Consider the following 17,552-nt stretch of genomic DNA (forward strand, 5'->3'; position numbering starts at 1 on the left):
GTGCTGGGCTACCTCTGGGGACTGCAGGGGCCAGAGGGCCTGGGGGCTTACAGGGGACGTGGATGCCGAGGGAGGTTGATTGGGATCTTGGGGGGCCCTGTTTTCTGAGGGGGGCCACAGTGTGACCACGTGGTGCTGTATGGGGACAGAGGATTCCCTTCCTTACCTGGAGCCTCCCAGACACCTTGCTGAACGTCTTCCTGGCCATCGCTGTGGACAATCTTGCCAACGCCCAGGAACTGACCAAGGTACGTAGGCTGGGACCAGGTGCAGAAAGCGGTGGGGGCCAGTCCACGTCACTCTGGCCAGGGCCAGAGGCTACACGGAGGGCCAGGTCGTGCATCAAAACCTGTGTGACAGTGTCCAAAGAAGTCTCCTGAAGGTAGTGGACAGGCAGAAATCAGGCTGCCACTCGTGTGCAGGGTAGTGGCACTGAGAGACACCATGCCAGCAAGGCAGATGACCACGGGGCCTCTCCCGGATGAGCTGGCAGCTGCACAGAGCCGCCAGAAAGTCAAGGGAGGCATGGGGAGCAGGGTCCTGCCAGGAGGTGCAGCAGGATAGAGCCCTGAGTGTGTGCCACAAACACTTCACGGGACTGACGTGTGAGCAAGGGACGCGGGAAGTGCGCCGTGGGGGTGCCCAGCTTTGAAGATAGCTGTGTTCGTCCCTGGGCAGTGAGGAATCAGCTGTGCTCCCGGCCAGCCTTGGGTATATACCGTTCGCTCTTGGGTGTGCAGGCCAGCACTGTCCTCAGACGACGGGCCTGGCTGGCGCCACCTTCTCTGCAGGGCTGGGCCTCAGCAGAGTGGCGTCTTTATGGATGTGGATGGCCCCAGGGGATGCCGGCTAACGAGTTCCTCTGCCGGGTGCCTGGTGGGGGGTGTGACTACACGTCTCTCCTGCGGTCTCCCTCCAGGCGCCGCAGCTCCCTGCCTGGTCACCCTCACAGCCCTGGACCGTGCTGCTGGGCCGCCTGCTGTCTCGGCCTCGGCTTGTGTGACACACACCCCAGTGCCCATGCAGTCAGACCATTTGGGGACAGGTGCTGTCCTGTCGCAGACACTCGTGTGCTTGCTTGGAAGGGCCTGCGTGTGCACTTCCCTGTGCGTGGGTGACACAGTCCAGTCTGCTCCCAAGACTCAGCTTGTCCCCATCCTGGGGCTGAGCTGGACTCGGGCCCTCCCCAAGGAAGGCAGGCCCAGGGGCCTCCGCAGGCGGCGTGCCTGCCCTGCAGCCGCTGCTGCCCCACCCGCCCTGCTAGCTGCTCCAGGTGGGGCCTGCCTGTGCCCCCGGGCCGGGCGCTGGTGCTGCTGGTGGTCCAGCCTCCTCTCTCTGGCTGCTGGCTTCCGAGGACCCGGCCATCCTCCCGGTCTGTCCTTCCTGTTGTGAGGAGAGGCCGGACAGCCTCGCTGGCAGTGGTCGCTAGAGCACGGCCAAGCCTCTGGCTGGACTGCCTGGGCTGGGGGCCTGTGAACCTACAGGGCACCTCCTGGTGCCAGCATTTTCGGGCCTGTGTCAGCTGGGGTGCCCGGCAGCGTCGGTTGTCTGGCGCCAGCTGGCCTGGGGCGGGGCGAGCCTCAGCTGCTCAGGCACTGCCGAGGGCAAGACACGCCGAGGCAGCGCCATCCTGGCCCGGCCTCCACGCACAGGTGCTCTGGCCGTGGTGCCCCTGGAGTTGGAGCTTAGGCGGGGGCTGTCTGGCCAAGAGCCCCAGGGGACAGGGCTTGACCCCATCCTTCATATTCATATGGATGTAGTCATTTTTTTTCGAAGTGGAGATAAATCGGGTTGAGTTTGTGGAACGGCTTCAGAGCGAGCAGAGACGTGCTTTGCTCCGGGGCGGTAGGCCGGGGGAGTTGGGAGCCTGAGGAGGGGCCCCTGGCGTGCTCCGTGGTGAATCTCGCTTCGCCTTCTGTCTGGGGCCCAGCTGGCAGGCCTCTTCTCTGTGGCAGGGAGGCTGCAGGCAGCTCACAGGCTGAGTTTTTGCCATTATTGTGACCCTAAGAACAGATGCGAGGACGTTTTTGGACATGCTGGGAGTGCCAGCCCCAGAGGAGCCAGGTGTCCTTAGGACCGGGTTTGGGAAATGAGCTGTCTAGCAGGGCCTGGAGCTGTCTGTCTGGACCCCAGGAGCAGTATGCATTGGTTGGTTTTGCCTGGTGACCTGGGGTCAAGGCCCCATCAGTGAGAGGGGCAGGTGGGGCATGTGTGAGTGCAGCCTGAGCATGTGTCAGAGAGCTAGGAGATTGTCTTGAGGGACTCGGTGTAGAAGGGGACAAAGGGCCAGGCACTACAAGTGGATGTCCAGGTGTGGGGAGCATCAGGAGGGACGTCTCACAGTCACAGCTGGGACAGGTGGACTTACCCAGTGGGTCCAGGTAGAAGATTGCAGGGGCTGAGAGGTGGCCTGCTAGACTCGCTCCTGGTGGCGGTTCCTGCGGGCAGTGCTGGCTGGGGCGCAGGCTTGGGCGCAGCCCCGCCCCTTTTGCCCTTGCAGCCCTGGGGCAGATGCTGATTGTTCTGGTGTGACAGCTGCCCCTGGGGGTGGAGCCGGACTGGACGAGAGGAGGAGGGCTTTGCATTTAGAGCTGTCCAGGCCCTGGCTGGGTCCCCAGGGCTGGAGCTCCGGAGCGGGGTCAGGGTGTGCCTTCCGACCACTGTGGGAAATGGCACGTGGAGACAGAGCGCTGAGGCAGGGGACTTGGGGACTGTCACCTTGAGCAGCTGCATAGAGGGGATCCCCGGACACTACCAGGGAGCTTATGTGGGATTGGCGCTCAACGCTGGAGCACGGGTGGTGCCAAGGCGGGACCCAGACTCTCGGCCCCAGCCGTCCAGGTGGCAGGAGGGACACAGAGGCCACGGGGTGGGGGTGGGGCAGCTCTGAAGGGCAGCCCCGCGCTCTCTCTGTTCAAACAGGATGAAGAGGAGATGGAGGAGGCAGCCAACCAGAAGCTTGCCCTGCAGAAGGCCAAGGAGGTGGCTGAAGTCAGCCCCATATCGGCCGCCAACGTCTCCATCGCTGCGTAAGGCTCGGGGCCACCGTGGGGCGGCGGGGCTGCCCCAGAGTCCGCAGCCGGACGTCAGCAGGGCACGCCTTGTGGGGCTTCTGCAGAGGGCCCCGCGCCTTGGCGGGGCACGGCCTCTCCTGGGCCCTGGTTCCTTCCTCCAGGAGCCTTGCCCACAGGCTTAGCCCGGGTGGTGAGGCGTGTCGGGGGGCGGGGGCTCTGCCCTGGGTGTTTGCAGTCTCAGTGGCTCCAGCGTCCCTCTGAGCCAAAGCCCACGAGTCAATCCGTCTATTTTACACATGACTTTGTAGAAGTGAGTTTTGTGAGCCAGAGGGTTCTGGGTGGTATGTTAGAGCCCACAAGACTCAGTGCAGCTTCCAGAATGTCTGAGGTTTTGGTGTTAGGTCGGGGGTTGAGGCAATTTCTCTGACGAGGAGGGGTGAAGACAGGACCAAGGCCTCTGTGCAGAGACTCTGGTTGCCCCCGGTTCCACTGAGCCCCAGGGCACATCCCAGAAGCACATCTGGGGCAGGGACAGTTTGGTCCTGGGGCCGAAGGCTGCAGGGGCTGGGGTGGATCAGCCCGGGGAAGGGCAGGTCTGGAAGAGGGAGGGAAGCCCGGACCAAGGCCTGGCTCCAGGGCAACCGTGAGAGCGCAGGGGAGGACTCTGCTGTTGAGGGCTCACCGTGGGCCAGGCTGAGCTCACGCTGGAGCTTCTGGCTCTGCCAGCCCCGAGCCACCCCCACACCTCCCGTGGCCCATGCGCTGTAGCCGGCCTCCCACTCTCTCTGAGCACTGCGACCATGGCACCACGAGCAGCCATAGCCGTGGTGACACGTGCACCTGCGCTGCCAGGCGCGTGTGCTGGCACGTGGAAGAGTCTGCTGGGAAAGTCAGTGTACAGCTGCGAGACGGTGTGTGCATCTGGTTGCGTGTGCGTGTGCACGTTCGAATGTGCTTTCTAGCAGCCCTATTCTTACTTGGTGGTCACCAGGGCGATGGCCTTTTTTCTGGAAAGCTTTTTGCAGAGGACCAGTCTCTTAGCCAAGCACAGAGCACTGGCCTTTGGAGCTGGAGGAGGCCACAGGCCCCCGGGAGCCCAGGCAGGACACAGCAGTGGTCACTCAGTCAGCCGCTGCGGCCGAGGGTTTGGCTTGTGTGCTGTTTCATCGTCTGCCTGGTTTCCGCTCGGCTGCTCGCTCTGGGGCCGCGGGCACGGCAGGCTTCCCGCTCAGGGCCCTCGGCCGGCACTCCGAGCCTGCGGGCTCTGCTCAGCGGGCGGCGGCGAGCCTTAGCTTGTGTGATTTCCGGTTAGAATGGGCCTTCTCTGCTGTTTCTGGAGGTGAGTGTGTTGTCCCACAGCTCCTCTGCCTGCTTGTCGGGGGGTGTGTGGCAGGGTGTCTGCTGCCATCTGGGCTGAGACCTTGGAGAGGAGTGTGCTGGGGCCGTCGGCATAGCCACGGGGAGCGCGGTGGGCCACCTGAGCAGGCAGTCTGGCAGTGCTTCCCCCTGCCCTGCTCCCGTCGGGGACACTGCTCTGCAGGAACGGGCTGCCCTGGCACCCCAGGCCTGGGGAACGCACCCGCCCGCTGCCGGCCTGATCCCTGCCGTGGCACTGCCACTCCCGTGGGAGAGGGTTCCTGGGGGCAGGGTGCTCGGTCTCACAGGGTTCCTGATCTGTGTGGGTTTGCTGCGTCACAGCCGGCCGGGGATGTGTCCAGGCGTTGGACTAGCTGTGGGTTCTCCTGGGATGCAGGTCTAGGCCTCAGTCCTCAGGTATGTCCTCAGCCCATGTTGGACATACACTTGGTCCCATGTGGTCACCAGGCCCCCGGGCATGTGTGGTTGTTCGCCTTCTTTTGTCCTACCAAGGTCTCAGAGCTCCTGCTGTCTGTCAGTTTGTCTGTATGCCTGCCCATCCCCCACCCCCCGCATGGTCCTGTCTGCCAGGTGAGTTGGCTGGCAGGGCCGGCGCCTGCTGCTCCCCAGCAGTCATTTCTGTGGTGAGATGCTAGGGTGAGGTAGAGCCAGGCGTGTGGTCTGTAGAACGGGAGGACTGGCCGAGATGCTGTCTGTGACGCATGGGTGCTGAGAGGACCTTGGTGTCCTTGGCCTTTAGAGCTCCCTTCAGTGCTCCGTGCAGCTTGACAGTGCCCTTGGGGACTGAGCCTCTGTTCTGGGACCCACCTCAGGGATGCCTGTCCCTGGGGGGTTGGCTGGGGTTTAGGTGACAGCCATGTCATGCTCCTGGGGGGAAGGGACACTAAGGCTGACGTGGTCTTCCTGGTGCTTTGTGCTTTGTGCTTTGCCACCCTCATCATCACCTGACTTCTCAGTGTTGGCGCACACATGCACGTTCACACTAGCAGGTTAACATGTGCATGTTCACACCCCTATGCACTCACACTCGTGTTCATACTCACGTTCTGTGTACACAGTCACTCACACTCTCACATTCATACTTCTTCACACTCTCATACACGTTCACACACACACATCATTGCTCATTCACACTTACATGCTCGCACGTGTGTTTACACTCACATGTTCTCACATAAACCCACACATTCATACACGTTCACACACTATCACATGCGTTCACCCACATGTTCACATTCAGTGATCACACATTTACACACATTCACACTAATGTTCATCCCCACGTGCTCACAAACACACTGACATACACTCATTCATGCATTCACACTCACATGTTCGACTCAGTTCTCACACGTCCACACACATTGACATGTTTGCACATATACACACAACCACATGTTCACACCCACCTTCTCGCATTCACACACTTTGCCCCTTGCTCTCATACATGTTCACACTCACACATTCACACTCACTCTAACACAGCCTCATGCACGCAGCCACACAGTTTCACCCACCTACACCCCCTCACGTGCTCATTCACAAATTTGCGCACTGAGTCACACACACACCTCTTCGCCCCCTGGGCCTGCAGTCAGGTGAGCTGCTCCATCCTCCTCGTGATTACATGCAGACTTGTCCTTGACAAGGAGGAGCTGGGACAGTGCCTGGTCCTCCCCAGGAGAGCCACTTTGAAGGGACAAGATTGTAAAGAGATGCTTAGCTTCCAGAAAGTCACTTGGAAGTGGAGGGAGGGCTAGTGATGTAACCTGTTCGCCCAGGTGAGCTGGAAGCACCTGGCTTAGAGCTGGGGAGCTGAGGGGCCGTGGCGGGCTGGGACAGAGCGGGGCGGTCAGGCAGCAGGGCCCAAGTGACACGTCGCAGGTAAAGCCTCCAGGGTCACCCAGCTCTGCTCCGTTTGGAAGGCACAGAAGGCACGGCGACCGCACGGTCCGCCCTTGGTCGGCGGGCTGCTCGGAGCTGTGGGGTAGGCGGTGCCAGTTCCTAACCCCAGCTCCCCGCGGGGCCGGCGTGTGCCGAGCTGTGGCCGACGGGTCCCCGGACGCCTCTTGTCTCGCTGCCTCGGCGGGGTTTGCTGTGTTCACTTTGGTTTCACTTTTCTGCCGGACGCTCCTTCTCTCTCAACTTCTCTTTTACCCCGAGGTCTTGGCTGGTGACCATCTGACGGACGCACGCTGGCCTCCCGCCCAGACGCACCCTGCAGCCCGCACCCAGCCCGACGCGGCGTGCGCGTGCTCTGGTGCCTCGCAGACGCTCTGGTGTCCTCATTGTGCTTTGTCTGTTTTGCTCGCGCAGTTTTGTGAGGCAGACCCGAGGTCCTGTATCTCGCAGCTCATCTGTCTCCAGTGTAAACTCAGCGTGAGTCGCTACGACACCCACCGTGGCTTCATAACAACACGCGCGCGCCCTCCACGCCTAACTCTGCTTCCCACCGAGTCATTTGCTTCCGGGGGCAGCTCCAGGCCAGCCGCCTGCAGCCTGGCGGGGGACAGTGGGCCCGCTTCCTGATGTCCTCAAGTCCTGCTCACGGGCCTCGACCTCTGCGCTCAGCCCCCCCTCCCCTCCTTCCGGATCTCTGTCCTCTTGTCTGCCGTCTGTCCGTGTGCCATCACTCTGGTGTCTGGAGTATGTCCGCTTCTCCTGAGGTGACCGCCGCTGCTGTCTCCTTGTCCCATGAGGTGGTGCTGGTTAGGGGCTCACTGTGGACATTCACGGGTCCTTCTGTGCCACCCCTTCCTTGCTTGGGGGGCGGGTGTATCTGCGACCTTCAGGAAGTCCTTGTCTAGCATGAGCACAGCCGCTTCCAACAGTGAGGCTGACATCAGACCAGCGAGAGCCTGACGTGCAGCCGCAGAAACCCCAGGGGGGCCCTGCTCGGGTGACGCTAGTCTGGCTGGGGCCGTGGTCCTGGGAGGCTTGTCCCCAGGGCTTTCTCCTGAGGGCGAGGCTGTGCCCTGCCTGGTCCTGGTGGGAGTGGGTGCTCCTGGCCCTGCTTGGCCAGCACAGGACTGGGCTCTGCCCCCCGTAGTTCCTTGGGCTGCTGGCTGTGGGCCCGCTGCCTCTCGGGGGATGAGGGCTGGAACCAGAGACTGGTTCACAGGGCGTAGTCGGATTCAGACATGTTGGTACCCATGTCCCACAAGGGGCCACCACACATCAGCAGCCACAGGCGACCAGCTTTATCAGCCCAGAAACCGCAAAACAGGACCATAGCACAGGGGCGCCCACAGCACCTGGGCCATGGGTACAGCTCCCCCTGGGGCCCCTTGAGGAGCCCTCTGAACGAGGGCTTGGCCAGTGGGAGTCACCGGCCACAGCGGATGGTAGAGTGGAGGGGAGCCCAGCCTCGCTCGCTCGCTCGCTCTCGCGCTGCCGCGAACTCGGAGCAGAGACTGGTGTTGGTGCGGCTGACGCAGACACCAACGCGAGGGCACTGGCCCGGCACACAGACCCAGAGACACGTCCAGAGAGGAAGCCAGCAGCACAGCCAAGGGGCGGGCGGGCGCTGCAGACAGTGGCACTGGGCCCCGGAGCGGCAGCGAGGCCCAGCTGGGGCAGGGGCAGGGCCAGGCAGAGCAGGACGGTCCTGAGGGGACCTGCAGTCCAGCGGGCAGGCCAGCTCTCTGTGGCCTCGAGCTGGTCCTGAGGAGGGAAGGAGCTGCAGAGGGCACAGCCGTCCCCCTGGGAGCCTACCCCATCTGCGCTGCCGGCCACCACTAGTCCCATCGTCTTTAGTGCCTGTCTGTTCTGACAGAGAACCGGTCCCCAGGACTTGTGGATGCATCAGAGCAGGCCACCAGCCTGCCGACCAATGGCTCAGAGTCCAGGCCATCTCGGAGTGCTGGCCTGATTGGGAGACCCGAGGCAGGGACCAGCTGTCAGCCCTCATGGGCTCCTACGCCTGGGGCATGGCTTGTGTGACTGCCGTCCATTTCCCATGGGTCAGGCCCTGTGTTTGTTGCCAGCTGGGGGCGGGGAGATCCCTTGGGGCTTTAGGTTGAAGCTGAAGAAAGGGAAGATAGGTTTGTGGCAAGGTGACCCTGGGAATGAGGCAGCAGGGGTTCCGTGTGTCGGGGGGCAGGCCAGGGCCTTGGTTGGCAGCTGGAGGGGGGGTCAGCAGATATCTCCCACACGTCGCCCTGCCCCCACCCCCGTCCCATGGGGGCTTCAGGTGAGGGACGGACATTGCTTTTTCTGCCCCCACAGTGGGCCCAGACTTCACCTGCAAAGGGGCAGGACTCATCATCCATTTCTCTGTCCAGGCTAACTCGCCTCCGTGTGTGGTGAGTCACCATGGTGCCAGTGGCCCAGGGCCCCAGAGTTGGTGGCTGGGCAGACCCAGGACCCTCAGGCTGTGGCTCCAGGCTGTGCTGTCGCTGTGCTGGGTCTGGCTGAGGCCTCACGTTCTCTTTAGATACTTTCCTCCTTGCCTTGGCGCGCGTCCAATCTTGGCTCCGTCAGTGACTCACTGTGGGACCATTTGCGAGTCTGTTCTCTGGGCTCAGGGTCCTCATCTGCGATGTGGGGCTGGGGCAGCACCTAATTCCCAAGGGAGCCGTGAGAGTTGGATGAGGCGGGCACTGCACTAGAGCATGGTGTGGCTGCCGAGCGGTACAGACATCACGGCCACCGCTGTTCTCACACCCCCAGCACAGGGCAGAGGAGGGAGGGTGACACTCGACCTCAGAGGATGTTTCTGCTGGGCCCAGGTGGGGTTGTGGTCACCTGCTTTGGGGTTTGGGGGCCTTATCCAGCCGAGTCCAGACATCAAAGGGCTTCCTGTGTGCCCTGGGCTGCAGGGCCCACACGTGACAGTGTGAGGTTGGTGGCCTGCACAGTGGGGGTCGAGCCTGGACACAGCCTCTCCTGGCACTGCTCTGGCTCTGTCCCTAGGGGAGGGAGGGCACTCCATGGAGCCAGGAGACAGGAGGGGGGACAGCCCGAGACTTGATGGCTGGGCTCCTGGGAGCCGTGGGTGCGGAGCCCGGCGGCAGTCACCTGGGTGGCATTGACACCCAGGGAGCAGGTCCTCTCCTGAGGGCCTCTGACCCCAGCCCCTTGCGTCCTGGGCCACCCCTTCCACCTGCCTGGGTCCCTGCCGGTGGCTGTCACCCTGGGAGGGCCCCGCCTTTGGCAGCTCTGCGCTGCTGCAGGGCCCTGGGCTTCGGCCCTTCCTGAGTCCTGTGGGCTTGGACGCTGTCCCCCTGACCCCCCCACCATTTTGGCCTTCCTGGCGAGTGGCCCACCCGCCCTGGAAGCGTCCTCCACCTCATGCTGGTGCCTGTCATTCTCATCGCCTGCACCCCTTGGCCTTGGGGCACTGTCCACTTGCTCAAGAGTGGCCGTGGACCCTCTCCACCCAGGCCAGTGCTCTTGGGTCTGTAGGGTCTGAGGGTTCCTGCTGCCCCCCCCCCCACTCCCCGCGTCCACTGTGCCAACACTCCATGCTGCGTGTCCATCTGTGGCTTCCCGCGACTCAAGTGGGGCGGTGCGAGGCGGCCACTCATGCCGGCCCGTCTCCCCACAGCAGGCAGCAGAACTCGGCCAAGGCGCGCTCGGTGTGGGAGCAGCGGGCCAGCCAGCTGCGGCTGCAGAACCTGCGGGCCAGCTGCGAGGCGCTGTACAGTGAGCTGGACCCCGAGGAGCGGCTGCGCTACGCCACCACGCGCCACCTGCGGCCCGACATGAAGACGCACCTGGACCGGCCGCTGGTGGTGGAGCCCAGCCGGAATGGCCCGCGGGGGCCCACCGCGGGCAAGGCCCGGCCCGAGGGCGTGGAGGCCACTGAGGGCGCCGACCCGCCGCGCAGGCACCACCGGCACCGTGACAAGGCCCCGGCCCCGGCCCCGGCAGCCGGGGAGCCCGAGCGGGCAGACGCCCTGAAGGCAGAGGGTGGGGAGCCGGCGGCCAAGGAGGAGCGAGTGCGGCCGCACCGCAGTCGCAACAAGGAGGCCCGCAGCGATCGTGGCCGTGGCCCGGGTCCCGAGGGCGGCCGGCGCCACCACCGGCACGGGTCCCCGGAGGAGGCGGCCGAACGGGAGCCCCGGCGCCACCGTGCCCACCGGCACGTGCCTGACCAGTGCAAGGAGGGCGCCGCACCTGGGGCCAAGGGCGAGCGGCGGGCACGGCACCGTGGCGGCACCCGGGCCGGTTCCCGGGAGCCCGAGAGCACAGAGGAGCCGGCGCGGCGCCACCGGGCACGGCACAGGGCGCCGCCAACACACGAGGACGTGGAGAAGGAGGCAGAGGAGAAGGAGGGGGAGACCCAGGACAGGGACAGGGACAAGGAACTCCGGAACCACCAGCCTAAGTGAGTGGACGTGGCAGTGGGGACATGTGCGGGTCCGGAGGGGTGGCTGGCCCCCTGTGGCTGCTGGGCAGTATCCACAGCGTGAGGGTGCAGGCTGGGCTACCCCTGCCAGTCTCCCTCTGGGTGGTGACAGTCCTGCTTCATTGAGGTGACACGTAAAATGCTTAGGACTGCAGGGCAGGGAGTAGACGCTCAGTGACTGTCAGCCTCATGTTGAGGCTTCCAGGAGGGGCACGAGACTTGGGGGAAAATTGTTGGTACTGGTTTGGGACACACGGACTTGGGAAGAACAAAGTACCCCAAGGAGAAAAGAGTCTTGGGGAGCCCTGGGTGGGGAGTTACAGGGAGCCTGTGGGAGCCTGTGGGAAGCCCGGGACTGAGGGTCGAGAGGGAGGGTCCCAGCTGCCTGGCCCTGACGCAAAGGACCCCTCAGGCCAGGCTGACCTGCTCCTGCTGGGGTAGGACCTGACTGGGAGAGTCCTGGGGTAGCAGGAGCCCGCAGGCCCAGGCCAGCAGTGTCCACGCTCGCTGACCGGCCACAAAGCCTCACAGCCACCCAGGCTGCCCGAGGCCGGCGCACAGGGCCAGTGTGGCTTCCACACTGCCTCCCTGCGGGCTCTGTGCTGGCTCCGGCTGCGGCTGGCTGGGGTGGCTGAGAACACCCCCCAGCTTCCTCACCCTACACACGGCTCCGTTCCACACACTAACTGCGAGCTGCGCCTGGCCTTGTGCCAGGGACGCACAGTGAGTCAGCCTGTGGTGACAGTGAAGACACAGAAGTGCGCAGGTGACGAGAAGCCGTGCGAGATACCAGAGAAGCAGAGGAGGTGGTGGGGGCCTCAGTGACCGCACAGGTTGGGGGAGCTGGTTCCACGGACCGATGGGGACCTGGCGGCTGCAGCAGAGCGCGTGCCTTCTTGGTTGCAGGGAGCCATGCGGGGACCTGGGGGACAGCGGGGCGATGGCCGTGGGCCCTGTGCACGCGCTGCCCAGCACCTGTCCGCAGAAGGCGGAGGAGCAGCCGGAGGACGCAGACAACCAGCGGAACGTCACTCGGATGGGCAGCCAGCCCACAGACCCCGGTGCCCCTGCGCACGTCCCAGCGGTGCCGACCGGCCCCCCCGCCGAGGGCACAGTTGTCCCCAGTGAGTATTTCCTGTGCGTGGCCATTTGCTCTCCCCTCTCCTGCCCTCAGCAGCTGCTTGGAAACAGAGCCTGCCTGCGAGTTGTCCCCAGCTGGGGAGAAAGCCGTTTGCTGTCAGCATCCGTGCCTTGATGGCCCTCGCTTCCCGTGCCCGAGGGCAGCACTGTCACTGCTACCTGTCATCTGAGCTCTGTGTGCCTTACTTCCAAAAATCTCTACAAGTTACCAGAGAAGCGCCCAGCGCACTGCTGGGGTGGCCGAGACTCAGCCCAGGCACAGGGCCAGGCCTGCCCTCCTGGGCCGCCTTGTCAGGAAGGCAGAGCACAGAGTGCACAGGGCTGCAGGGAAGTCGCTGCGGGCTGTTGCAGGCTCCACCGGTGGGCAGGGAGGAGGCCGTCGGGATGGTGGTCTTCCCAGCCAGCACACGCCCTGCTCCCAGGTCCCCGGGCCTCTGCCGAGCTCCCTCCTTCCTTCTCACTCACTGGTGTCCCTGCCTGGGCAGCTACTCCATGACCGACAGTGTGAGGCGCTAGCGTGCAGCCGAACAGATGCTACACTTGTTTTCAAGTCACTTTGCCCAGGAGGAGGAGACCTGCAGGTGACAAACACAGGTCCTTCACATACGCAAAAGATACACGGGTGTGTGTGAGCCCCAAGGGTATAGAAAATACTCCAGGGGGAGAGGGAACAGGCCCCAGAAGCCGCCCTGACGCGGAATGCCGGATGAAGATTTGTCTCACGCAGGCCCCATGCGGCCACACACCTGCCTGTGTCTGCAGACGCGTCCACAGCAGACACTGCACCCTTGCTCTCGCTCGGGCGCTCTCCCTGGGGCCTGGCGGTGGAGGCCTGGCTCGCCGCCCAGGCCCCTCTCCTGCCTCCTTGGGAGAGGGTTCCCGGGGCCATTCTGTTCTCCTGTGGGACCAGCGAGTCTGTCCCACATTCTCTCTGGGCTAGCTTAAGGACAAACCCAGCAACCCTGCCCAGCTTTCATTCACAGGGTCTGGGTGTGGCTCCTCATCCCCACCTCCTGGCAGAACTTGACCTTTTCGCTGTCTCATAGTCCTGCCTTTTCCAGGATGTCACGTAGTTGGACGCACACAGCATGCGGCCTCCTCAGGGGCGCTCCTCACGTACCAGTGTGCATTTAAGCTTCCTCCAGGTTTTCGTGGCGGGATGGCTCGTGTCTTTTCACTCCATGACGTTCCACCGTCTGGATGGGCCGCAGTTTATCCGTCACCTCCTGGAGAACATCTGGGTTGCCTCCACATGTCGGCAGTTAGGGACAAGGCGGCTGGAACCCCTGTGTGCGGGTTCCTGCGTGGACAGTTTTCGTCTCCTTTGCGTAGATACCGAGGAGAGCGATGGCTGGGTCAGGTGGCAAGAATATGTTTAATTTTGTAAAAAACGCACCAGACTGGCTGTGCCATTTTGCATTTCCAACAGCAACGCGCGAGAGTCCGCTGCCCCGCGTCCTCCCCGGCACTCGCTGTTGGCAGAGTGGCCCTGCCAGCAGGTGTGCAGCGGCGTCACGGTGTTGGTTACTGCGTGTTCCTGACGACACGTGATGGGCATCTCTGTTCATGTTTGATGGAGGACCTAGTGAAGCTTTGGCCCATTTTTAAACTAGATTGCTTATTTTCTTATTGTTGAGTTTTAAGAGTTCTTTGTACGTTCCGGATAACAGTCTTTCATCAGATGCGTCTTCTGCAGAATTTTCTCCCAGTCTGTGCCTTGTCTCTTCGTTCTCTTAACAGTGTCTTTCAGAGAGCAGAAATTTTCCATTTTAATGAAATCTAGCTCCTCTATTATTGCTTCATGGACCCTACCTTTGGTGCTGTATCTCAAAGGTCATCGCCACACCCAGGGTCATGTCGGTTTCTCCTGTGTCGTCTTCTAGGAGTTCTGTAACTCCTCGTCTTGCATTCATGAGCCATTTCGAGTGAACCTTTGAAGGGCGTGAGGTCTGTGTCCAGGTTCGCTGTCGCACATGGATGCCCGGCTGTTCCGGTACCATTTGCTGGAAGGCTATTTTTCTTCTCCGTTTTATCGTCTTTGTTCTCAGGTCAAAATCGGTCGACTGTATTTACGGGGGCCCGTTTTGGGGTTTTCTGTTCTGTCCCATTGATCTCTCTGTCACTGCTTCAGCAACACCGCAGCGTCTTCATTACTCAGCTCTACAGTGAGATTCGTTGTTGATTGTGACTCGTCTCTCCACGTAGGCTTCAGAACCGTGTTGCCGGTGTCCACAAAGTGACGGGCCGGGGTTTTGACTGAGGCCGCACTGGACCCGGAGATCCGCTCGGGAAGAACCGACGTCGCGACGACACGGAGTCTCCGTAGCCACGACCACGGGGCGCCCCTCCATTTGTCTCGTTCTCCTTTGGTTTCGTCCGTCAGGGTTCGGCCGTTTCCCTCAGAGAGACCTCGTGCGTATTCGGTAGATTTATACCGAGGCATTTCATTTTTGGGTGCTGATGCAGATGGTATGGTGCTTTGAATTTCAAGTCCCACCTGTTCATTGCTGGTCTGTGGGAAGGCGATTGATGTTCGCGTATTGACCTCGTACCCTGGGACCTTGCTGTAACTGCTCATCAGTCACGGGAGGTTTTCCGGTGGATCCTTTGGATTTTCTAAGTAGAGCGTCGTGTCTTCTGAGACAGAGACAGTTTTTTGTCTTCCGTCCCAGTCGGTATACATGCCTTTTATTTCCTTTTCTCGTCTTATCAGCTAGGACTTCCTGTACGGTGTTGAAAAGGCGTGGTGAGAGGGGACATCCTGGACATCCTCCTACGTCATCTCAGTGGGCAAGCTTCGAGTTTTCAGCCTTTAAGTATGACGTCAGCGGTGGGTCTTTCATAGCTAGTCTTAACCAAGTTGGGAAAGTTTTATTTCACAGTTCTCCGAGAGTTTTGACGATGAACGCGTGCTGGATTTTGTCACATGCTGTTCTGCATCTATTCATATGATCGTGGGATTTTTCTTTTTTGATTTGTCGATGTCATGGATTACGTCAGTCGATTTTCAGATGCTGGAGCAGCCTTGCATACTGGGGATGAGTCCCAATTGGTTGTGGTGTATAATTCTTTAACACATTTTTTGACTCAATTTACTGCTGTTTTGTTGTGAAATTTTACATCTGTGTTCACGAGAGATATCAGTCTGTAGTGTTCTTGTAATGACTTGTCAGGGTCATGCTGGCATCATAGAATGAGTCGGGAAGTGTTCCCTCTGCTTCTGTCTTTGGGAAGAGATGTAGAGAATTGGTGGAATTTCTTCCTTAAGTGCTCTGTAGAATCCACCAGCGAGCCCGTCTGGGCCTGGCACTCTCTGTTTCAGAAGGTAGTTAGTTAATTATTGATCCAGTCTCTCTTGTAGACATGGGCCTATTCAGTTTGTCTGTTTCTTCTTGTGTGGGTTTTGACCAATCGCGTACTTCCCAGGAACCGGTCCGCTTCATGCAGGTTATCGAGCCTGTGGATGTGGAGTTGTCCGCAGTGCCCCTTTATTTCCTTTCTGATGTCCATGGGTCTGTGGCAACGTCTTCTCTTGCATTTCTGATATCAGTAGTTTGTGTTTTCTCTCTTTTTTCGTTTCGTTGAATTTTTCTATTGATTTCTTGTTTTCAATTTTATTGATTTCTGCTCTAATTATTATTATTTTTTCTTCTGCTCACTTTGGATTTAATTTGCTCTTTTTCTGATTTCCTAAAGTGGAAGCTTAGATTATGGGTTTTAGTTCTTTCCTCTTTTCAGATATATGCATTCAAAGCTATACTTTTCCCTTTAAGTGTTGCTTTCGCAACAAAATTTGATAAGCTGTGTTTTCATTTTCATTTAGTTAAAAATATTTTTAAAATTTCTTTTTTTGACCCATTTGCTATTTAGAAGTGTGTTGTTTAATCTCTACATATTTTTGGATTTTCCAATTACCTTTCCGTTTTTGACTTCTAGTTTAATTTTATTGTGGTCTGGGAAATGACATTTCTGCCTACTTTTTCAATTCGTTTATTTGTTTTCTGATTGTTGCGTTTTAAGATTTTTCTGTATCTTTTGGATACAGCCCTTTATTACATATGTGGTTTGCAGATGCTTTCTCCCAGGTGTGGCTTTTCTTTTCACCCTGGTGGCACCTGGTGCTTCAACTGTTGCAGGTGGGAGGGTTCATTCGGTCCCTGCTGTTACTTCTGCTAGAAGCAGAAGTCTAGGCTCTTGATAGTTACGTGTTGACTTTGTGTCCAATTCCTTTGCTGAATCCTCAAATTGTTTATTAATTTTAACATTGATTCTCTTTGTTTTTTTTTTTTCCCAAATATATTATCAGAACTTCTGCAAATATAGATCTTCAAGTTTAGCCCTTTATTATTATTTTGCCTGATTACAGAGATAAGTACTGGCCAGAGGTGTGTGTGATCAGGTGGCAGTAACGATAACTCTTCCCAGAATTCTTTTATCTGTGAGGTGTGATGTGTGTGTGTGTGTGTGTGTGTGTATGTGTAAAATCTAGCATTTTATTTGAATAGATGTTGACTGAAGCACACTTTTTTATTGTTGGGTCTGTAGAAATCATGATTTTTTCCCCTTAAATGTGAAGATTTATAGTCGTGACTTCTCCGATATTGAACTGTCTTTGCATCTTAAACCCCATTGGGTTATTATATTTATTTTTTAATGTGATGTTAGATTCTCTTTGTTAATATTTTATGTAGGATTTTTGGATTGATACTTTAAAGTGAGGTGTGTTCTGTAGCTTTCCTGTATTACGTTCAAGTATCATAAGGTTTAGATGCTAATGCTGCATAGTTATTTTTTGCTTAACTTGACTAATCCATTCCTGAAAATCAGATATCATAGTGCAAGTCCCTTCCCCCATTATCTTAAATAGGAAAAATTACAATATACTATAAAAATTATAATACACTAGAATCGGTTGCACTCAAAGTCCCCAAGCAATTTCTTAAAATATAAGTAAAGCACAGGCAAACAGGAAAAGCAAAAACTGTCACATCAGGACACAAAATGCGTAACAGTGTTTCCTGGTCAGCTCGGTGGAAACGCCGCTAACGAACACGCTGTGGAAACCGCCTCCGTGAAGGCGACCACTTTTCAAACCGTCCACACGTGATTCTGATAGCTGACCAACTGAATGAGGAATCTTGCCTGAGAGTTTCCCCCACATTCTTTTTGTTAAAAATGTTGTATGGAGTCTGGGGGATGTGTACATTTTCCCATAGAAACATCAGCTAAGAGCCCCGACCAGCACTGCGGTGAGAGAGACACATGTCCTCCGGGCACCCAGCAAGCCTCGGGGGCCCTGTGGGGAATGCCGCCTGCGGGCGCGTGCTTCCCGGCGCGTCGTGAGAGGGATCAGAGTGTTCTCTTCGTCCCCTTTTCTGAGGTTCAGGCAGCATTAGGGTTACCTGGTCCTGAAAGATTTGACAGAATTCCCTCGCAAGATCCTCTGGGTCTGGTTTTGCTGTTGTTTGGTAGGGTAGTTTTTGATAATTTCTCTATATCCGTGTGGATATTGGTCTCTGCAAACTTTCTTGTCTCCTGAGATCAGTTTGGTAAATTATAATTTCCTTATAAATGATCCATTTGATCTAGGTTTTCTAATTTATGTACACTTGTGCAAAGAATCGCTTAATTTTTTTCAGAGTTTTTCCTTTCCTTAGTTCTTAAGTTCT

At 58.6% G+C, this 17,552-nt stretch overlaps 1 protein-coding gene across 1 annotated transcript in view; it reads left to right on the top strand.

The window, feature by feature from the left end:
• The window catches only part of CACNA1B (calcium voltage-gated channel subunit alpha1 B), a 148,231-nt gene that overhangs the window by 67,978 nt on the left and 62,701 nt on the right, over positions 1 to 17,552 (top strand). Inside the window, exons 17-20 of the mRNA XM_039858818.1 lie at positions 181 to 248; positions 2,923 to 3,029; positions 9,940 to 10,722; positions 11,650 to 11,867. Coding sequence (XP_039714752.1) covers positions 181 to 248; positions 2,923 to 3,029; positions 9,940 to 10,722; positions 11,650 to 11,867 — 1,176 coding nt within the window. The remainder of the gene's footprint in view (positions 1 to 180; positions 249 to 2,922; positions 3,030 to 9,939; positions 10,723 to 11,649; positions 11,868 to 17,552) is intronic.

The sequence above is a fragment of the Pteropus medius genome, unplaced genomic scaffold (genome assembly GCF_902729225.1).
Source record: "Pteropus medius unplaced genomic scaffold, Ma_sr-lr_union100, whole genome shotgun sequence".
Lineage (NCBI taxonomy): Eukaryota > Metazoa > Chordata > Mammalia > Chiroptera > Pteropodidae > Pteropus > Pteropus medius.